This window comes from Humulus lupulus, chromosome 2 (assembly GCF_963169125.1).
Source record: "Humulus lupulus chromosome 2, drHumLupu1.1, whole genome shotgun sequence".
Classification (NCBI taxonomy): domain Eukaryota; kingdom Viridiplantae; phylum Streptophyta; class Magnoliopsida; order Rosales; family Cannabaceae; genus Humulus; species Humulus lupulus.
In genome coordinates, this window is record NC_084794.1 from 32,476,806 (window position 1) to 32,501,234 (window position 24,429).

General features: G+C 37.8%; 1 protein-coding gene and 1 non-coding gene across 2 annotated transcripts; one reads left to right on the forward strand and one right to left on the reverse strand.

Annotated features, from left to right (window-relative positions):
• The first annotated feature begins 10,604 nt into the window (after positions 1–10,604).
• LOC133817632 (scarecrow-like protein 32) lies at positions 10,605–13,019 on the forward strand. Its single transcript, XM_062250204.1, has one exon. It carries the CDS (start codon positions 10,939–10,941, stop codon positions 12,481–12,483), a length of 1,545 nt encoding a protein of 514 aa, XP_062106188.1. The 5' UTR covers positions 10,605–10,938; the 3' UTR covers positions 12,484–13,019.
• A 259-nt stretch (positions 13,020–13,278) lies between these two features.
• Positions 13,279–13,369, reverse strand: TRNAY-GUA (transfer RNA tyrosine (anticodon GUA)). The gene is given in 2 exon segments: positions 13,279–13,314; positions 13,333–13,369. It is a non-coding gene; the product is annotated as a tRNA-Tyr (tRNA).
• Between the last annotated feature and the right edge of the window lie 11,060 nt (positions 13,370–24,429).

A 24,429-nucleotide genomic window follows, 5' to 3' on the forward strand; every position in this document is an offset into this window, starting at 1 on the left:
GCTTAATGCTATGATAGCCCGAGATGTGAGGATTACAATAGTTCCTAGGGGGACAACTTATGCCCAGGCTGTGGAGAAGGCTCTTACCGCTAAGGAAGCGGAGAATAAGATATGGAGAGAGAGTGCCGCGAGGCGTGAGGGCCGCAGGGCGGTGCCTCCATATTCTAGTTCTGGTAAGGGCGGAGGCCCCAGTGATCTGAAGAGGAAGACCATCGATGCTTCGACCACTCCTGACCCTGATAGGAGAGGTCGGGGTACTCAAGGTGGCCGTCAGGGAGGCGATGATGCATGGAGGATCTATCCTGAGTGCACAAGGTGCAGAAGATGCCATCCAGGCGAGTGTCGGGCTAAGGCCTGTTATGTGTGCGGGGTGGTAGGACACCTCAAGAAAGACTGCCCGACAGTGAAGAAGGGAGATGCAGGGAAGGCAGATAGCTTGACTCCAGCTCGAGTGTTCACCCTGACGCAAGTGGAGGCCGAGGCTAGTCCCTCGGTAGTGACAGGTCATCTTTCTAGCGCTGGCTCTCCTTTTACTGTATTGATTGACTCTGGTGCTACACATTCATTTTTTTCTAGTAAGGTAATTGATAGACTGTGTAGACCTAGTGAGTATTGTACTTCGGGGTTTGGGACTATTTTGTCTACAGGAGAACTGGTAGTTTCTAGGAGGAGGATTAGAGCATTGTTAGTGATGGTTGATGGTAGGGAGTTGTCAGTAGACTTGATTGAGTTGAGTATCGAGGACTTTGACATGATTTTAGGCATGGATTGGCTGGTTAGGTACGAAGCTACTATTGACTGCAGGAAGAAGATTTTGACCTTTGAGCCGGCGGGCGAGGATCCCTTTGTCTTCGTGGGAGCGGTGCATGGACCCCGCGTACCCAGGATATCAGCACCGAGAGCCAGAGATCTGTTACAAGGAGGGTGCATAGGTTTTCTTGCTAGTGTGGTGGATACCACCAGGATTTCGCCAACAAGACCGGAGGAGACCAGATTGGTTTGTGAGTTCTTGGATGTGTTTCCTGAGGATTTACTTGGATTGCCACCGCGTAGGGAGATTCAGTTTGTCATTGAGTTGGCGTTGGGGACAGAGCCAGTGTCGAGGGCACCATATAGAATGGCACTGGCAGAACTGAAGGAATTGAAGATACAATTACAAGAGCTTCTGGATTTGGGGTTCATCAGGCCTAGCTACTCTCCATGGGGTGCTCCAATTTTGTTTGTGAAGAAGAAGGATGGGACAATGAGGATGTGTATAGACTACCAGGAATTGAATAAGTTAACTATCAAGAATAAGTATCCCCTACCAAGGATTGACGACTTGTTCGATCAGCTGCAGGGTAAGACGGTGTTCTCGAAGATTGATCTTCGATTTGGTTATCACCAGTTGAGGATCAAGGACGAGGACATACCGAAGACGGCCTTCTGAACGAGGTATGGGAACTATGAGTTTCTAGTCATGTCATTTAGTTTGACCAATGCCCCAACAGCTTTTATGGATCTAATGAACAAGGTGTTCAAGGATTTTTTGGATCAGTTCGTTATAGTCTTTATCGACGACATCTTAGTGTACTCCAGTTCCGAGGCAGAGCACGAGATTCATCTTCGTCAGGTTTTACAGAGGTTGAGGGAGCATCAGTTGTACGCCAAGTTTAAGAAATGTGAATTTTGGCTACCAGAAGTGACATTCCTTGGACATATTGTTGGTGCAGGTGGGATTAAGGTGGATCCATCTAAGGTGGAGGCAGTTAGGGATTGGCCGAGGCCAAGAAACGCCTCGAAGGTGCAGATTTTTCTTGGTCTAGCGGGTTACTACAGACGGTTTGTGGAAGGCTTCTCGAAGATAGCGGCACCGATGACAGAATTGACACGGAAGAATTTGAAGTTTATCTGGTCAGACAAGTGTGAGAACAGTTTCCAAGAGTTGAAGCGACGACTTATTACCACACCTGTGTTAAGTCTTCCTTTGGGGGAAGGGAAGTTTGTTGTCTACTACGATGCGTCAAGGTTGGGTTTAGGTTGTATGTTGATGCAGAATGAGAAGGTCATAGCTTATGCATCATGACAGCTGAAGGAGTATGAGCAACGGTATCCTACCCATGACTTGGAGTTAGCAGCGGTGGTATTCGCACTAAAGGTTTGGCGGGATTATCTATATGGGGAGAAGTGCGAGATATACACTGATCACAAGAGCTTGAAGTAATTTTTCACCCAAAAGGACAAGAACATGAGGCAGAGACGTTGGGTGGAGTTGGTAAAAGACTATGGTTGTGATATTCTTTACCATCCAGGGAAAGCCAATGTAGTGGCGGATGCATTGAGCCGGAGAGGCCCAGGTCAGTTATATAGTTCCACCCAGATCTCGAGAGAGTTAGCTGATGAGATGGTCAAAGCGGGGATAGAGTTGGTGGTGGGCCAGTTGGCCGATATTACTCTGCAGTCGACCCTGTTGGAAAGGATTAAAGAAGGTCAATTGGTAGACGTTCAGTTACAGGAGGTTAGAGAGAATGTCTTAGCGGGAGTAGCTAAGGACTATTCTATTTCTGAGGTTGGTTTGCTTCAGTATCAGAGGCGGATTTATATTCTAGCTAATGAGGGGATCAGACGAGAGATATTGAATGAGTCACATATGACACCGTACTCACTTCATCCGGGTACCACGAAGATGTACCAAGATCTACGGACATTATATTGGTGGTCTGGGATGAAGAAAGATGTGGTAGAGTACGTAGCTAGATATTTAACCTGTCAGCAGGTGAAGGCTGAGCATCAGTGACCAGCAAGGTTGCTTCAGCCTTTGGGTATTCCCAAGTGGAAATGGGAGGATATTATGATGGATTTTGTAGGAGGTTTACCCAGAACAGTAGGGCTTCATGACTCGGTGTGGGTGATAGTGGACAGATACACCAAGACAACCCATTTTCTTCCAGTGAGGTCGACATACACTGTGGATCAGTATGCAGAGTTGTATGTGAGGGAGATCATACGTCTCCATAGGGTTCCTAAGTCTATAGTGTCAGACCAGGATCCTATCTTTACCTCTAAATTTTGGGGTAGTTTGCAGAAGGCTATGGGAACTCAGTTGAAGTTCAGCACAACCTTTCATCCTCAGATTGATGGACAGTCTGAGAGTACGATTCAGGTATTGGAGGATATGCTTCAAGCATGCCTGATTGACTTCAAGGGATCTTGGAGTAAGTATCTCCCGTTGATTGAGTTTTTGTATAACAATAGTTACCAATCAACGATTGGAGTGGCTCCCTATGAAATGTTATATGGGAGGAAATGTAGATCACCAATTCATTGGGATGAGATGGGTGAGAGGAAGTATCTGGGGTCGGATATGGTTCATATGACAAATGAAGTTATTGAGAAGATCCGAGCTAGGATGCTCGCCTCACAGAGAAACAGAAGAGCTACGTTGATCCCAAGCGTAGGGGCGTGGAGTTCCGGGTTGGGGACCACGTATTTCTCCGAGTTTCGCCATTGCGAGGAGTGAGGAGATTTGGGAAGAAGGGCAAGCTAAGCCCTAGGTTCATTGGACCTTTTGAGATCCTGGAAAGGATCGGTCAGGTGGCTTACAGGTTAGGCTTACCACCATCGTTGTCAGGAGTCCATGACGTATTCCATGTCTCTATGCTCTGGAAGTACGTCTCAGATGCAACACATGTGTTAAGGTATGACGACTTGGAATTGCAGACAGATCTAGCCTATGAGGAGCAACCAGTTCAGATCTTGGATTGGAAGGACAAAGTACTGCAGAATAAGACGATTCCTCTTGTTAAAGTGTTGTGGAGGAATAGTAGGGGACTCGCTTAACCTCACTTTTTAAGCTCTCAAATAGAGGTTTCGCGCCCCGCGAGTCCTAAAAATCCTTTTTTGTAGTAGTGTGTAGATGACTTGCTTATTTTTTGTTGTTGGTGACTGGTTTACCATATGCGTAGCGGAAAGCACGGGATGGTGGGCCCAAAGATTCCAAACAAATTATTTAAACAATCTTTAGATAATCAAATCCATTAATATGCCAAACATTAATAAATGAGAAAGAAAAAGATGAGGATTTACCAGTTGTAGAACAATCAAGAGTCCTTGCTATCTTTTAGTAACTCCAACGAACATCCAATCCAAACCAGCCTTTTGAATACTCAGACCAAGATCTTTCAAGATGTATCTCTATACCTCAAGATGTGTGTGGGCACGTAGAGTAATGGTGGGGAAATTTATAATTCAAAAGATGTACTCAACTCATGAGATCTTAGAATATCAAATGTGAGACAGTTTTCAGGGATAGAGAAAAATAATACGATATATTTTTCTCTCTATGTGAAAGACTTAGAATTCTCTTGAATCTCCTTTTTAAAACTAATTTCTATCAGATAGATTTATAAAATAATTAATTAAATTTAAAATTCAAATTATAAACCAATTATTATATAAATAATTGAATAAATAAAAGAAAAATTCAAGACCCAATCTTGGACCTAGTCACACGCCATTCACAACCAATCACAGTGCTCACAGTGCTTGCACGGTGAATGGCATGTAGCATATCCCAATTTCAGGGATATGTGTCTTAACCACTTTCATTTAATTATTATTTAATTAGTATTTATTTAAAAATATATAAACCTGATAACTTATCTCATCAAATTAATTATAGAATAAATATCATTTCAAATTCAAATCCGTTTTAATTATCAAAAATATATTTTCACATTATTTAAATAAATAAAACTAATTAATTATCGTAATTATTTAAATGTTATTTTCAAAAATATTTATTTTATTTAAAAAATTAAATTAATTAATTTGTCTCAATTATATATTTGACCCTGAAGAACAAATTTCTTCCAAATATATCATTTTCCTAATTTTTCCCAATTTCAACTTTTACCTTGAATAATGTTGATAGAGACATCTTTGGGACCTATATGTACCTATAATTTCAAGCTCCAATAAATTTAGATTATTAAGTAAAACTCTTTAATATAATAACCTTAATGTATTAATCTCAATATTGTTCCACTAAAAATATGAGACTGCACTCTTGTAATTATAGACATTTATTTATTGAGTACTTTTAAGTATAAAAAGTGTCAATCAATTTAATCACTACATACAATTCAATCATCTATTAATGGTTCATAATTAAAGTAGAAATTAATTACTGTTTGACCTCTTTAATTATATCTTGTTTCTTTAAGTACCATTAACTTTACTAGTGAAGGTTAATTCATAAACTGATTTATGAATTTGAGCTCAATAACCTTTCAGTTCCAAAAGCTAACCCTTAAGAGAACCATCATTAAATTCCTCTCAGAAAGGTATAGATTACATATCTATATATTATGTCCCCAGAAATTTACATCAATGTGAGTTTCCAAAACAAAAGTTTTCAGCCTGATCATTCTGACAAACCATAATGAATGAATCAAAGAACTCATATGACATAAAGAGGAGTTCATAATAACTTTAGGATTACGATCAATTTTTATATGATCATCTAATTGATATATTTAATTAATACTTATAAAATAAACGATATTATTAAGTATTAATAACATATCGGGTCCCGCTTATATATAACCACTTTATACAAAGTACATCCACTAAGATGTCCTACTGCATTGGTAATGCAAATCTAGATTACATGTATTCATAATACTATTGAACCGTACTTATAATATTTAATTGGGTTTATACTTTTTTGGACCCTGTGTTTTGACAAATTACTTTTTGGACCCTATGTTTTGTAAAATGGTTAAAATAGAACCCTAAACTCAATTTTGATGAAGAAAAAATTGAATATAACAACACAGTTTTTAAGCAGAATGATTTTATTTTTGTTCTGAATTGTTAGTTTGGTAAATTATTTGTGATTTTAGTTGAGAAAACATTGACCAAAATCGGGTTTAGGGTTCTATTTTAACCATTTTACAAAACATAGGGTCCAAAAAGTAATTTTTCAAAACACAGGGTCCAAACAGGTAATGGAAAAAAAACAGGGTCCAAAAATGTATAAACCCTATTTAATTCAAAGATTCCATTTAACTTTGTTTTACTGCGAACTATTTAAATTTGTTCCTTACAATCTTATCTCTCGTACCAATACAAGATTGTAGTCACAAAAATGAATTTGGAATTTTTTTTATATTTATATAATATTATTCTATCAATAATAATAAACAAACAATATATGCTAAAATTCATTTAAATTATTTATTTCATAAAACATGGTCCAATACATATGCTTTAAAGAGCACAAATCCCAAAACGAATATGCATGTTGTGAATACTGTGAAATCTCTATTATGTGTCAACTTTGATATGAAAGACCTCGGAGAAGCGAGTGCAATCCTTGGTATAAAGATTACTAGGACTAAAAATGGAATTTCTCTAGATCAATCTCATTACATTGAGAAGATTCTAAATAAATAAAATTACTTTGATTTTAAACTTGCTTGCACACCATATGATCCAAGTGTAAAACTATTAAAGAACACTGGTGATGGTGTTAGACAATCAGAGAATGCGAGCATCACTGATAGCCTTCGGTATACCACTGATTGTACTAGACCGACATTGCCTATGATGTGGGATTACTGTGCATGTTTAATAATAGACCTAGTATAGAGCATTGGCATGTTATTGAAAGGGTCATGATATACCTTAAAAGAACCATGAACCTTGGATTACATTATCAAAAGTTTCCAGCTGTCCTTTAAGGATACAGTGATTCAGACTGGAACACTCTATCAGATGACTCCAAAGCAACAAGTGGCTATATTTTTAGTATAGTTGGTGGAGCTATTTCATGGAAATCAAAGAAACAGACTATTTTAGCTCAATCCAAAATGGAGTCAAAAATGATAGCACTCGCTACTGCTAGTGAAGAAGCAGGTTGGTTGAGAAGCCTACTAGCTGAGATCTCTTTATGGGAAAGACTGATACCAGTTGTGTTGGTTCACTGCGATAGTACCGCGCTTATTGCCAAAATTCAGAATCATTATTACAACGGTAGGAGATGACTGATACGTGGTAAGCACATCATTGTTAGAGATTTCCTCTCAACAGGAGTTGTTAGAGTGGATCATGTATGCACTAATGATAATTTAGCAGATCTTTTGACAAAAGGATTAGCTAGAGAGAAAGTCCATAAAACTTCAAAAGGAATGAGATTACCACCCTTAGAATGATGAGTCACTCATAAAGGTAACCCAACCTAAAGGCTGGAGATCCCAAGAATTAGGTTCAATGGGTAATAACAAGTTGTGAAATGATATGAGTTGGATCATGCTAATTTCCTTAAGTAAATAGAAGCATGGAATCCTAAAACGATAAGAGGATGAGTTAATCGAAACTCTTAATGTGATCTATACTCTATGTGGATTGGAGTACCAAGCTACAAGAGTACTCTTTATAGACTCACTATGTGAATGTGGAATTGGGTTGTTTCCTATGGAATTTTGGGCAAAATTTTTAGAGCGTTCACTAATATTGGGATAAACGTGCATGTTCATTAATGCACATGCTTTTGACTACACCCTAAAAAGGTTGTGCGTGATTTGATGTTAGAGATAGAGTTCAAGACTTCGTGTCACTCTAGCGTAATCTGAATCGTTCTCACTATGCAAAGGTTCAAGTCGAAGGATACATTTGTTTATGCACAATCTTATAGATTGTGATATTGCACGAGAAAATATTTTTTAAAATTAATCAAGTGGAGGATTGTTGGTACTTTTTGTACTTTATGAATTATTTAAAAAATAATAATATTAAAAATAGAAAAGTGTATTTTGTGTATTAAAAGAGAAAGAGTCTCACATGGATTTGTAACACTCTTTTAAGGGTGTATATTTAGTGAGAGCTCTACCATTGGAGATGTGCCCCAAGGGGTACCCAGCTTTGTACGCATGGGTGAAGAGACACACACTTGACCATCACACACGCACGCTGTCGCTGCCGTTTGACCGAGCTGTGGTGTGACACTTATTATTTTTGTTGAAAAATGCTTTAATAAAATAAATATTTTTATTTATTATTTCATTTATTGAAAGAAAATGTTTTTATTAAGATCAGTTAAGTGAGAGTCACTCCTACTCTCTCTCTCTCATTTGTTCTTAACGTGAACCACGAATCCCACCATATCAAGAACGTTTTCTTTTCTCGTTGTATACGATATTCTCAATTATCTAAACCAAATATTCTTTTTGAGTTTTTTCGAGCATTAATGAGGTGTACATAGAATAATGTTCTTCAGTGCAGGAGAATACTGAGACAAAGGCGATCTGAGATGTTTTATCCTTGGGACAGCGTGGTTGATAAGTTGTCTTCCACAATTTGGGTAGAGCCGCGAAACATCTTAAAAAAAGCAACTAAATTCGCGACTCAACCCAAAAAATCCATGCGTTAAATTTGTTCCTTTTAATTTCTTTAGCAACATTATTATTATTATTATTATAGGCAGTGAAATTCCTCTCTCTTCGCCACAAACCTAGCTAAGTAAGACTGTGAAAAGCGTCGTGTTGATTCCACAATTTGTCGTTTACATGCATATAATATATGTACATCATCATTAATTAATACGTTGATACTGCAGAAACAAAGGCACATATTTATCAGAGCAGCAGCTGCTTTAATTTTTGTAAACTGTACGTTTTTATTTTTTATATATGTTTCGCTAATCAAGTTTAGAAGCAGTACTGTTTATTCACTTTATTAGTCATTTAACTATTAATATAACTACTTTTTTTGACAAATTAATATTACTACTTTACAATCAACAAATTTTAACTATGTGTTTGATATAATATATGGTGATGCGACACATATTTACAATAAAATAATTTTACATGTCGTATATGTAATTGAATGAATACATTATATATGTGGGGTTAACTATTTTAGGTTTGCACATATATTGATCAGGCGGCTGTATATATAACACTAAAAACATGCAATGAAAAAAAAAAAAGACGAATGAAGCACAACAAGAGAGAGTGAGTGAACTTAAAAGCATTTTATTTGGTTTATATGCATCAGTAAGAGACAAACGTTTTTTTATATCACAGTTCCATATTATATATAAACTCATTTATTTATCATTGCTCATTTCTCATGATTCAATTATTAATTATTCTCATTTGTATTTGCATGCATACTACGTACTATAAATATATAATTAATTTAATTAGAATTATAGAGAAAATGACTTATAGTATCAGACAATAACCAATGGTTTATAACCAACATAAGGAGCTAAAAATAGATACAATTATTTTTGTTGAATAAATATTCTTAATTTGTATGTCTTTTTGGGGAGAAGAGGTCTAAATTGTCTTATCTGGTGGCATCGCCTGGCACAAGCAACCAAGTTGATCTCTCATAGATATCGTTGTGCGACATGAGAATGAATGGTGACCATCAAACGCTGAACTTAATGATCAATAACCTAAGATTATTATTATTAATTAATTAAATATAAAAAAAATTGGTTTTGTCACAAAATGCATTAATTATTCCATCATGATCAGTAGAGAGAGATAAAACAAAAAAGTTTTGCCGGCAAAGGCAGCTTGTTTAACCTACTCTTTGCTAGGTTTTACAAATGTATTGATCAAAATGTATTGAATCGCATGAAGGAATTGAGAGAAATATATATTGTATATATACACGCACGGTCATTATATATACTTGGATTCCTGCAAAATTAGATATAAGAATTCATGCTAATTAAAGTAATTAACATTAACCATACAAATTAGTAAAAATATGATAAGTGTTAATTTACTGATCATGGTTAATTCACAAGCATGGGTAATTGTATATATTTTCTTAAAATTCTGGACACTACAACATATTAGAGTTCTTACTTACATGTAGCTAATATATAATGTATTAGTAATGTTCAATTGTATATACTTATAAAGAAAATGTGTTAAGTAAGATAATCAGTCCAATCCAAAAAGTTACTTATTATTAAGAATTGAGTAAAGGATACACTAGTATATATTACTAGTGTGGTCAAATAGTGTACATAAGCTTCTCACGAAAATAAGAAGATAAATACATTTACAAATAATCATATAAAAACATTCAACAACTATATGCAAGCCCTTTGAACATTGATAATGATTTATCCCAATCAATCAACTCTGTTAAAGTAATTTTATCTTAACTTTGAGAAATAGTAATATCAGAATGAATAGAAGAAAACAAAACGAGAGATAAGCTAAAAACCTCTAAAGTCCATCCGTACGTCCATATATGGCTCACATGAATTAATATACTTCGAATGTCACATGAATATATATGCCACTGGCCGGATATATATAATATATTTACATATATATATACAAGAAAATCACTCAAAGGCAAAGCTACAAGTTCAATTTAAAATCAAAGGTAACTCGTGAGAAACCATATATTTTTTTTTTCTTTTTGTCATTTTATTAATTATCCAAAGTATTTAAAGTTCGTTTTACGATACATTTGTCTTCTTTTGAATCCTTTTTATGTATATCTGGGTAACTTGTTCAACAGAGACCTCTTACTCTTGTATATATATATATATACACACACGCTTAGATTGGCAGGCTATAAACTAGCCCTCTCTCTCTCTCTCATTACATATTTAAAACGCGCTAGACTATAGTGCCATGAAAAAGATCTTGATCAACATGTACCCATGTTTTCTTAAACTGAATATTTCAGTCTCCAATAGATAAAACCCTAGCTTCTTCTATATCATAATCACCAATATCGAGAAGACACGTGTAAACCCTCAAAAGAAATTAGCTAGTCCTAGATAGTCTATTCCTCTCACTTTCCCACTTCTTTTTCTTTTTTTCTCACCCTAATATCGTCATCCTCCGCCATCTTTCTAGCTCTCTCTACACACCCAAAAAGAGAAAACCCTAATTACTTTCTCCCTTGGCCATGAAAACCGAAGTAAGAGGAAGCGCTACAACAACGTCTATTTCTCTACAAAACCCTAATAACTACAGTAATAATACTAATAATCTCTTCATTAACACTCCTCAAGGCTCTCTGGCAGGGGCCCTTAGAGGGTGTCTAGGAAGCCTTGATGGGGGTTGCATAGAGAAGCTTTTGCTTCACTGTGCGAGTGCTTTAGAGAGAAACGACGTCACTTTGGCCCAACAAGTCATGTGGGTTCTCAACAATGTGGCCTCCTCCGTCGGTGACCCTAACCAAAGGCTCACCTCTTGGTTTCTAAGGGCACTAATCTCAAGGGCATCAAGGATTTGCCCCACTCCTACGAATAGTACTACAACAAGTACGACAGAGATGAGCTTGAGCAGATCATCATCACCATCATCATCAAACGGCGTCGTTCAGAGGAGGTTGATGTCCGTAACTGAGCTAGCTGGCCGGTATGTTGACCTAATCCCCTGGCACCGTTTTGGATATTGTGCTTCAAATAGTCTCATTTTCAAGGCAATTCAAGGGTACAATAAAGTTCATATATTAGATTTTAGCATCACTTATTGTATGCAGTGGCCTACTTTGATAGATGCCTTAGCTAAAAGGCCTGAAGGGCCTCCTTCCCTTCGAGTTACAGTCCCCTCGTTTAGGCCACCGGTCCCTCCTTTGCTCAATATGTCTTGTGAAGAAGTTGGTCTTCGTTTAGCCAATTTCTCAAAGTTTAGACAAGTACCCTTTGAATTTAATGTTATTGGAAACTCATCACCTAACTATTCCTCTAACTCTCCTAATTCGTCTCCTGAAGTAGTTACCTTAAGTAGTAGTAGTAGTAGTACTAACGATATTGTTAGTGATGAAGAATATAATTCCTCTACCTATCAATTTGAATTGCTTCTAACTCATCTTAATGCTTCTTCACTAAACCTCCAAGATGATGAAGCTTTGGTTGTAAATTTCCAGAACTGGCTACGATATTTGCCTGATATAGGTCCAGATCATCATCCCCATCATCATAAAGATATTGGTAACAATTACAACTACTCTTTACGTGACACTTTTCTCAACGCTATTAAAGGCCTTAACCCAAGAATTGTAGTTGTGGTTGATGAAGACTCTGATCTAAACGCCTCAAGTCTCACGTCGAGGATAACAACATGTTTCAACTATCTATGGATACCCTTTGATGCCTTGGAAACTTTCTTACCAAAAGACAGTTGCCAGAGGATTGAATACGAATCAGATATCGGTCACAAGATTGAAAACATTATCGGCTTCGAAGGGTTCCAAAGAATAGAGAGGTTAGAGTCCGGTGCTACATTGTACCGAAGAATGAGAAACGCAGGTTTTTTGAGTATTCCATTTAGTGAAGATACCATTAAAGAAGTCAAGGCTTTGCTTGATGAACATGCAAGTGGGTGGGGCATGAAGAAGGAAGAAGAAGATCATATGTTGGTGCTCACATGGAAGGGTCACAACTCGGTTTTTTCAACAGCTTGGGTCCCCATGATCACTAACTTGGCTGAGGATTCCATGGGTTGATAATTTGTGGCCTACATAGCTAGCTAAGTAAGTGTCTTATTGATTAAAAATGTTACGCATGTGGGATTAATAGTACTTGCTATCTAGCTAATGTATTAATTTGGGCCTACCATGATGAAATTTTGGGATATCTAAGATTTTCTTCATTTGTGGTCCATTTTGGTGAAGAGGAAGTGACAAAATAAAATGTTTGTCTTTTGATTAAATTGTCAGGAAAAAATTGAACTGTCAAAATAAGGCCACAAGAAAATTATGAAAAGGCCAGGGCAGCATATATATATATACATATGGGTTTGGGCCAGTTTGTAATGAATGTTCAATCGCTGCCTATGAGCACATGAAATAGAAAGAAGAGAAAGAGTACACGGTTGTCTTCTAATAATATTGTATATGAGACAAATTGAGTCATAGGCATGCATGTATATATGTATTATTTTGTCTTCTGATGATCATTAGCACTCTGAAGAGTCTTTTGTTTTTTTTCCCACTCTGAAACAGCTTCTTTAATATTTTATTATAAATAATGTTATTACTATAGTCCTCGTTATCTGTGTCAAACTATATTTGGTACTAAATTATTAATGTGGAAATGACATGTTTCTATATAAGGTAAATTTTATTAGATATATATAGTAGATACTGCACAAAGAATAACTCAACGCCACCACTTGCTTAATCAAATCTAATCCAACCATCCAGGCAGGAATCAGTTTGAATAATAATTATTTAAAAAAAAATACTAAGGATATCAAATATATAATTTTGTCAAAAGTATATAGATAAATAAAAAAAGACTCCGACCTGCCGGATTCGAACCAGCGACCTAAGGATAGCTATCAGATTTACCCACTACAGTCCTCCGCTCTGCCAACTGAGCTAAGGTCGGCTTACGATTTAATGACTTAAATAATATATTTGTATAACTAAAAACATTAGAGCCATATATATTTTTACCATCTTTTATTCTTTTAATTTCTATTTATTAACTTATATGTGTGTTTTTTATTTATCCAATAGTTTGATAGCTTAATTCCTTAGAAGTGTCCTACTTGGAGAAATTCTGCAATTTTAGGTGAAGGAGAGACTGGTATAGATGCAAGAAATCAATTTGAGAAGGGCCCAACCCAACCCCAATTTGTAAAAAAAAAAAAAAAAGAATTGTGTTTGGAGTTCACATGTGACTTGTGAGCTTGCACTCTCTCTCAATTCATATGCATCTTTCAAGCTTCAACTCCCAAGAAAGACCAGAAAAAAATTAAGAGAGATCGTCCTACATTGAGAAATCTATGTCACACGGCTTGGCCTATAAGATAACTATGATCATTTATAATATAATTTTTTGGTTTTGAATCATATACCCAGAAATGAATGAGATGTATTATTAAAAAAATATCACTTTAAATTGTAATGGGCTACTTTATGAGGGAGAGAGAGAGAGAAAGATAGATGAAGATCGAGCTTAGTAATATTAAATAGTAAAATGGATAGATGATAGTAGTCCTTATTTATGTTGTTCAGTAAAATTTGGTTGAAAAAAAAAAATTATTAAAATTATTATATTATCGGTTGAGCATATCTATTTATTAATTTTTTAAAAGGATAATTAGGGAGAAAATCTCCTTCCTCTCTTTCTCTTTTTGTCAAACAAAGAATATATACTCTCATTTTAACTTTCTTCTTCCATCTCCCTATCCAACTACAAATCTGGGGCTCATGGTTGTTTTCATTATTCAGAAATTGGCAAATTATAAAAATATTTTTTTGAAAAAATAAAAATAAACAAATAATGAGAAGCAACATCAACTTGTAATTTTGATTCAAGTGGGCTGAGCAGCATTTTTTACACCAAGTGATATGCTACCTCATATTAAAACATCAGAATCACATCAAATAAAAAAAAAAACTATGATGTGTACAAAATATTATTAATAGATAGAAATTTTAAGAAATATATATAGGCATCGACTACAACGCATTTACTTTTTTGACAATAACGGTGCATTCTTTTTTTATTTTCGGTACCTAGATAGATCTAATTCCAAATTTTTTTATATGAAAATATACATTGTAGTTATTTAGAGCATCCTCCAAATTTTTAAGAAATTTTGAATAGCTTACGAAGCCGAAAATAAGGTTCAAATTGTTAAATTTTACACACGCACACAAAAAAAAAAACAAGCACGCGTGCAAAAGACAGTTTAAACCATGTTCTCGATACTAAAATTTATTCAGAATTTCTTGAAAATTTTGTATGATGTTCTAGATTGCTACAATGTACACCATCATATAAAAAAATTGTGATTATAGCTATTCAGGTGCCAAAATAGAAAAATGATGCACTGATGTTGTCAAAAAAATAAATGTGTTATAGTCACTCCTTATATATGGGATATAACATAAGCGTAAAAAATTATCCTTTGTGATGTGTTAAACTATAAAATATAAGTTCTTAGGAAATCTTTTCTTAAAAGAAAAAGAGAAATTTGACTATTTAAAATATTTAATACCACGTCAGTTAGTGTAATGTGTTGGTGCATAATTTTGGTGTACATATTATTAATATTATTAGGGAAATTTGAGTTTTTATGCTTAATGGGGTAGTGTAATTCAAAATAATGCTAGGCTTTTTTATTATTTCAAAATGATGTCAATTCTTTTTAGCATACCGAAAATACCCCTATCACAACTCTTTCCTCTCTTCCCTCTTATCTTCCCTCTTCTCTTCATTCTTCTTGTTTCTTCCTCACTCGCTTTCACTCACCTCACCTCACACCGCCACTAAGAGCACCACGGTAAAAGGAAGTCGAGCAACCCCCTACGAAGGAAGCCATTTGTAAAGATCAAGACCAAAGTAAGGGTTGAGGAATCTTGGAGAAAAATCTTATGGGTAAGTAATTTTTTCTTAAATACTTGGATTAGTGATGTTTCCTTTAAACTTTTTGGGCATTTCAAATAGATCTGAGCAATATTTGCACATATTTTTGCTTTTTTTTTTTTTTTTTTTTTGTCGATCTACGTTTTCTGGAATTTTTATGGGTTTGAGTTGTGCTCGATGGTTGCTCGATGCCTGCTCAATGCAGGCTCGACGGCACATCAATTTTTACGGTTGCATGTTGTGCTCGATGGTTACTCGATACCTACTCGATGGTAATGTGCATTCTCACTATTTCATGCATGCTCAATGGATGCTCGATGCCTGCTCGAGGGCACATCATTTTTTACGGTCGCATGTTGTGCTCGATGGTTACTCAATACCTACTCGATGCAAGCTCGATGGTAATGTGCATTCTCAATATTTCGTGCATGCTCGATTCAGGCTCGATGGCACATCATTTTTTATGGTTTTCATGCTTGCTCGATTTTTACTCAATACTTGCTCGATGCAAGCTCGATGGTAATGTGCATTCTCACTATTTCGTGCATGCTCGATGGAGGCTCGATGCCTGATCGATGTAGGCTCGATGGCACATCATTTTTTACGGTTCCATGCTTGCTCGATTGTTACTCGATACTTGCTCGATGCAAGCTCTATGGTAATGTGCATTCTCACTATTTCGTGCATGCTCGAAGCAGGCTCGATGGCACATCATTTTTTACGGATGCATGTTTGCTCAATGGTTACTCGATACCTGCTCGATGCAAGCTCGATGGTAATGTGCATTCTAACTATTTCATGCATGATCGATGGTTATTCGATGCCTACTCGATGATGGCTCGATGGTCATGTTTTTCAGCATCCTTAAAATATCATTTCCTACCATCTGATTTTCAGCTAATTGTATTAGTGTTTTTTTTTATTTCATGTTCTACTGTTTACGTATTTGTTTCTTACAACGGTGTTTGGGAAATAGATGGTAGGAAATGGTATTTTAAGGATACTGAAGGTGAAGTGATACCAGTAAAGAATGATGTCACTTACTTGCAACTACTTGACATACTGCACGAGACATTTCAGGTGGATAGAGAGGTGTATGAATTGAAACTCGAGGTGCCATACGTATGCGGCGACCAACCATTTGCACCGGTTTAATTGAGGAATGATCGTCAAGTTCCTGTATTCTTAGGAATAAGCTTGAAAGAACAGATAGTCTTATGTGTGACTCCAGTTAAGAAGAATGTCATATCAGATCCTTCTCCTAGTGTGAACAAAAAAGACACGACCAGTGTCGATCCATCTCCTGTAGGTAGCAGTTACAAGCATCTTAGCGAGGTGGGCACTTTTGTTCCAATTATTGATCTGATGGATACTATTCAACTTGATATACCACAAGGAGGTCCCACAGGGTGCTTGAGGCATATGAGTACAATCCCTATGTGAATGATGATCCAGTTGGTAATTGCTTTGAAGATAATGATGATGGTTCCGAGGATGACTCGTATTATAGTGCAGATGTTTCAAATGAGGAGTTAGACATTTCCCAAGCCCAACAAGTAGAAGAAGAGCCAGGACTGCCTCTTGCACAGGCATACCACCCAACTCAAGGACGTCGAACACCTGCCAGAAGCAGTAATCAGCCTGCTAGGACAGAAGATAACACTAGGTGGAGGGAGACAATTGTATCAAGAGAAGATCACACCAGATGGAGTGCCCCAATGTTTACAAAAAAAGATATTGAGGTATCTGGTAAAACCCATTCCTCATCATCTGGTGCACCAATGGGAGAAATATATGTTGGGAAGACTTTTGAGGACAAGATTGATTTAAAAACCAAAGCTACTCTATTTGCAATGAAGAATAACTTTGAGTATATGGTGAAAAAGTATGGTACTGACGTGTGGTATATCACATGCAAAGATCCTGATTGTTGTTGGAGACTGGGAGGGAAAAAACTACCAATGTCCCCCATGTTTGAGATCACAGTATACAAGAGCGTACACACATGCTCACTAGAAGAGCGACAAAAAGGTCATCGTCAAGCTGCACTGTGGGTCGTTGGACACCTCATAAAGAACAAATACGCAGTTGATGGGACCAGTTACATGGAAAACAACATAAAGGAGGATATGAAGAAAAATTTCGGTATTGATATGAGTTATGAAAAGGCATGGAGATGTAGAGAGAAGGCACTTACGTATGTTAGGGGGACATATGAAGATTCGTATTGCAAGTTGCCATCCTACTTGCACATGTTGCAACAAAAGAATCCAGATACAATTACTGATTTTGTCACTGAAGATGGTTGTTTCCTATATTGCTTCTTTTCCCTTGGAGTTTGTAGGAAGGGATTCAGATTTTGTCGTCCTGTGATATGTGTGGATGGCACGTTCCTGAAGAACAAGTACGGTGGCCATATGCTATGTGTCGTTACTTTGGATGCGAATAGTCATTTATATCCAATTGCGTTTGGGTTGGTGGATAGTGAGAACCACAACTCATGGAAATATTTCATGACGAAGTTGAAGGAAGCCATTGGAGACGTTGATGACTTGGCTTTCGTGTCAGATAGGCATGCTAGTATTATTCATGCTCTAGAGGTTGTCTTTCCTGATGCCTACCACAGCGCAGGTTACAATCACATCAGTATGAATGTGAAAGATAATTTCAAGACTGATCACTGTCACAGTGAGATGTGGGCAGCAGCCTATGCATGGAAGAAGACCGAATTTCTAAAGCATTTTGAAAATATTAAGTGAATGGATCCTCCCATAGCTGCCTATTTGGAAGGAATTGGTTTCGATAAGTGGTCTCGTCCTTTCTTTCCTGGAAAACTATACAATATAATGACAAGCAACTACGCTGAAAGCTTCAACAACAAGACCAAGGATGCAAGAACCTTTCCAGTTGCAATTTTTTTGGAATTCATTCGGTTCACACTACAGTCATGGTTTTCTGAACGACGTAGTGTGACAGAGAAGACTACCACCAAATTATCCACCTTGATGGAGGCAGATGTATCGAACAATGCTAACAAAGGAAGGTTCATGAATGTCTATGCCCTTGGCCAATTCGAGTTTCATGTAACTGGTGCAGACAGAAATGCTGAGGTGAATTTGATGACGAAATCATGCTCATGTGGGGTACTCTAGCTCATAGGCACACCTTGTCCCCATGCAATTGCAGCAGCTATAGAGCGTGGGGTGAACATTTACTCTTTTAGTTCACCGTTTTACACCATTGAGTCATGGAGGAATTCGTACAAAGAAACCATTTACCCAACTGGAAATGAGGATCACTGGATACTTCCAGATGACATTAAGAATGTGGTAGTTGGTGTACCCATAGAGAAACAACAAGTTGGTCTTCCAAAGAAGCCAAGCTAGGAAGACCAAGGACAAACCGTTGACCATCCGGCAGGGAAAAAGATGTGAAAATGCGTAAGTGCAGTAGATGTGGTGGTCGTGGCCACAACAAGTCCTCATGCAAAGCTCGGCTTTGAGTATAATTTTTTTTGTATTTTATTTAAACTTAATTGGTCAGGTTATTTTTTTTTTTTTATTGTCGTTAATGAATTTTGGTCGCTTGGATTTTCACTACTAATTGTCGTTAATGATTTGCATGCTTGATACTCAATTTTTTTTAATAACTTAAATTTTAAGCAAAGAAATATAACAAGAGAATGTTCAATGTCTAACATTCTAATATCATAAGTCAATTGTCCATTTATTTCTGAACAACTCCATGTTGTCATCGTAGATCGTGTGAAGTGGTAGCCTACCTAATAAGTGCTCGATGTGCTTGATGGCGTACACAGCACAATCTCCACTGTGAACGAAACATAAACTGCATTAGTAACAAAATCAACATAGAATTTAATTTAAAAAACTTGAATAAAAACTAGAATTTTTATTACCTGACTTTGGTTTGGGGTACTGAATTAACTGGCATGCGATGCACGTTGAACTATTTGCATCTTTTAGCTCCAGGTGGAATCGTCAACCGAGGGTCGTCCTTGAAAAGTTGTAACTGCAATAACAGCGATGGGAACAAAGTAGACCATGACTTCATAAAGGATTGCAGTTGTTTATCACTTATCACTGTCACGTTTGAATCATAAACATTCAGAGTCCAAGTAGAAATGGAGGCTTCAACTGCAAACCAATGTGCTTGAAGGTAGTTCTGGCACCAATATACAGTGTCTACTCCCTTCCACGACGCCATAAATTGATTGTCAATTCCCGTAATCATTGACATCACATCTGAATCCCACAAAAACCTTTTCTTATCTGCTTCCTTGGTATTCTGATATGCGTCATAACAGGTCGGTACCACTTGTGAGAACATAATATTCATCACAACAACATCTTGCCAATATGCCCCGGGATAAAACTGTCGATGCCTACGTAGCATATGTATGGTCGCATCGATATGCTGCAAAAATGATAGGAAAGCAATTGTGAAACCATCTGCCCCTACCCATCAAACCCCTATCGAATCAACATCGAACCCCATCGACCTCAATTTAAATATACTAGAACCAAACACATGTCTCTCCCCATTGAATCCACATCGAACCACTATCGAACCCCTATCAAACCAACATCAAACCCCTATCAAACCCATATCGAACCCCATCGACCTTAATTTAAAGCTACTAGAACCAGACCATCTGCCTCTACCTATCGAACCCCTATCGAACCAACATCGAACCCCTATCGAACCAACATCAAACCCCTATCGAATCCACATCGAACCCTATCGAACCTCAATTTAAATCTACTAGAACCAAACCATCTGCCTCTACCCATCAAAACCCCATCAAACCCCATTTAAAGCTACTAGAACCAAACCATCTGCCTCTACCCATCGAACCAACATCAAACCCCTATCGAACCCACATCGAACCCCTATCAAACCAACATCAAACCCTATCAAACCCAATGTTTATACCAGATAACAGATATTAATAAAATTACTTACCCCATCATCGATCCAAAATTGTGGTGTCTTCATCGTCAGAAACCAACTCGGACCATACACACCAGTTTGGACATCCCACTTCGTCTTGTTCGGAATATCTCCAAGCAACCACTTGCCGACCATCTTGTACTGTGTAGCAAATGGCTTCTTCAAAGGGTCGAGGACTAATGCTACGTCATCAATCGCATCCACACGAGCTTTCTTCCTGGTTGGGTCAGAGTAGTCTTCAAATTTCTTAGGTTTGCGTCTTTTCCTCTTGGCCAATTCAAACTCTACACCAGCAACATCCCCAGGTTCTATAATAGCAACACCTGGGGTCTCAAGATTTGCTGTGAGTACTATCGAGGGAGGAGTGCCTATGTCATGTATGACAAAATCATCTGGGAGGTCAAGTGAGTCAGAATCAGAATCATCTCGAAGATCTTGTACAAATGTCAAGATCTTATTGACAGCATCCATGATGACTGCCTGGTTCTTTAGGATGGTATCCTGACGACTCTGGACTCGCTCCAACCTCTCCAACACCTCCCATAAATTAGGTTGATCAGGACTGGGTTGTACCGATGGGGCTGGGGCCGAGAGTGTGGGGCCGATGGGGACTGGGGTATCCTCATCATCAGGGCCATCAACAAAAATATTGGCTGCCTTCGCAACCTCAGCAACTATCTCCTCCACCTTCTCAAAATCAGTGGGAGTTTCTACCTCTTCTTCTTGGCCCAACCCAGGATACAAGGGAGCATCACCCTCAGTCAGAGCGCTATAATAATCTATCTCCAAAGGCTGGGGCTTCAACATGGACAACACAATCAACTGCATCAAATACAAAGCATTAAGTTAGTTTAAAACCACCACAGAATACTGTATTTTGACATAATATTGAAGAACTTACACTCGTCTTCTTGAACATCGGTGCAAGGTCGGCCTTCGAAATAGGATGCTCCTTATTGCTCGACCAACTGAGCATCCTCGAAAACTGGTTTCCATGGTTAATAACATACTTACGTGTAAACTGCTGGATGGCTTCGTATGCCCAATACTGCAATGTAGGGACATAACCATACAAATTGTATTTTGCTTCTTTCTGTTTCCCCTTAACTTCCTTCTTCTTCTCATAGTTCCTCTTATGATGATGCGTGTCTTTTTTACATGCATCCATAAGCTTGTTAAAAGACACCTTCCCCCATGGGTAAGTAAAGAAGTACTCAGTATCCTCCACCATCTTCAGCGAATCTATCTAGACATTTAACTTGCCCTCTCGTGCAAGTAAAACCCCCTCAACAAAGAAACATAGGCCCAACTTGTAGGCATCTTCAACTACAGTGCAGTTTTTTAAAGCAGCCTCCAAATGCATTATCTTCACCGTTTCTTCATCATTAAAGTACTCCTTGATTAAGTGGTCACTAGTCAAGTGTTTCTTCAAATCAGTCTCAGATGGCCCAGAACTGAAGTTCAACCGCGTAACCAAAGCAAACTCACCTCTACCAAATCTACAGGGTCTAGATCCCAAATGAAAATGCAACTCATCCTCTTTGTTGCACTGGATCTTGTGCAACATTAATTGATTTATGAGAGATGCAGAGAAGTCTAACTTCTCATCCACGAAAAATTGTTTGAAAGGGGATTCCTTCACCCTTTCTATCAACCCGAGCTCCTCAAACTTGTCCTTGATTGTTTTAAAGTAACCATTACCCCTATATGTGACTCGACCAGGAAAGTGATCTTCCAAGGGAAAAAGAAACTTTAGCATCTACAAAAAATAAAAATAATACAGTTAAACAAAGTCGCATGAAAAATCCATCAATAAACATACATGCAACTATCGAACCACTATCTAGTACCCATCGAACACCAATCGAACCCCTATCAAACTGGACATTTCCATAAAAAAAAACTACCTGGTCGAACATCCCTCGAGCATGCATCGAATCACCATCGAACCCGCTCCTGGAACCCCTAAGACCCACCCTATCGAACAACCCTAGAGCATGCATCGAACCACCATCGAATCCAACATAAAACCCAATCCATCGAGCATGCATCGAACCACCATCGAACCCAACATAAAACCCAATCCATCGAGCATACATCAAACCCCCATCGAGCATGCATCTAATTTCTTAGGTTTAAACCTGGAATCCAATCCATGGGCCTACCCTATTGAACCCAATCGAGCATGCCTCAAATGACCATCGAGCATGCATTGAACCACAATCAAGCATGCATCGAACCACAATCGAGCATGCATCAAATCACAGAAGCATAAACCTAAAAACCCAAATGACATAACTGTTAGGAAAACTTATACAGGATCTTTATTTATTTTCATGTATATCTAATATTAAACAAATTAATACGAGATAGCCTAAAACATGTTTCTAAAATTGAATTCAAAGAGAAACAATGAATAGAATACTTACAGTATACGCAGCGGAATTAAAGAGTCATTCCTTTTGTTTCTCTAACTCTTGTATCATCTCTGTCGCAGAGTATTATCAAGAAACTGAACCGGTCTTCTATTTTCTTCACAGCCTTCCAATGTATCCTTAGAATCACCTAGACTAGTGTGGAAAATTCTCAACACATGAAATAGATACAAATAAGAAGAAGAGAAAATAATTAAAGAGGCTTAGAAAAGGACTTGTGTTTAGAGAGAATCTAAAACTATCAGAAAATCATTGATTAAACTTATGTTTTGACTTCTCTCTAAGCACTCCTTTAATAGACTCAATTAAGCCATTTAATTTGTTGACTGTGTTATTAGCCAACGACGTGAGAACGTCAATAACGACAAGCCTTCAAGAGAATGTAAACGACACAGACAGTTTAATCAAGAAAAGTAAATAACACGCAAGATTTTTATAATGGTTCAGCCCCGATCAGTCGGTAATAGCCTAAGCCACTTAGAGTTGTGATTATAGATCTGTACTCAAGATCAGATGGACTGAGCCAACTGAGTTTCTTCAGTACAGATTGCAAAAATACAAGAATCCTTTCAAATACCAGCATTTTCTCTCTCTAGAATACTCAGACCCAAATTTTCTCTCTCTAGAATACTTAGACCCAAATTTTCCCAAAAGTCTAGAAAGAAGGAGCAGCCCCCCCTCTCTAATCCATAAGCCCTCTATTTATAGGCGTAGGTTCATACATCTGATATCCCCTAGAATCGGGATATTTTATTATATTTATTACATTTAAATTACAAAAAACATTCAAAATGTAACAAAACCCCCCATTTGTGGGAAGAATGAGAGATTCCCGCGTATCTTGTTGAAGCTGTTTCTGGGAATCTTGACTTAGTCCTCCTCTAGCTAGTTGATCCACCTCACCTCCACTCTGGTCGATCATACACATGCTGGTCGGACATACACTTGCTGGTAGGACATGCAAGTGCTGGACATGCACTTCTCTCCTCTAACATGACACTCTCCTCTAGCATGCCATTTCTTTATTTGGACAACCATGCACTGGTTGGACATATGCATAAAGACCAAATTCTTGGGGTCTCCTAGGACCACTCTCTTGGGGTCTCCTAGGACCATTCTCTTGGGTTCTCCTCAGACCAAAGTCCCTTGGGCTCTCCTCGGACCACATCCTTGGGATCTCCTAGGATGCACTCTCCTTAGTTCTCCTAGGACCACTCTCTTGGGTTCTCCACGGACCAAAGTCCCTTGGGCTCTCCTCGGACCACATCCTTGGGATCTCCTAGGATGCACTCTCCTTAGTTCTCCTAGGATACACTCTCCTTAGCTCTCCTAGGACCACCCCCTTGGGGTCTCCTTGGACCACACCCTTGGGATCTCCTAGGATGCACTCTCCTTAGCTCTCCTAGGACCACCCCCTTGGGGTCTCCTCGAACCACACCCTTGGGATCTCCTAGGATGCACTTGGCTTGGTTATGACATCTTTCAAGCAGTTCAAACTCTTCACCAGTCTACCGGGTCACTTTATCACAACTCTGAGGAGTCAATGTATTTATTGACTATTAATCTGTCATTTACTGACCATGCACTGCCACTTGTCACATTTATTGCCACATCATTGATCTCCAATTTTTGGGGATAACATAATTTAATTATAAAATCAATAAA

Excerpts from the sequence above, each read along its gene's own strand:
- LOC133817632 (XM_062250204.1), top strand. The coding sequence starts at position 10,939 with ATGAAAACCGAAGTAAGAGGAAGCGCTACAACAACGTCTATTTCTCTA.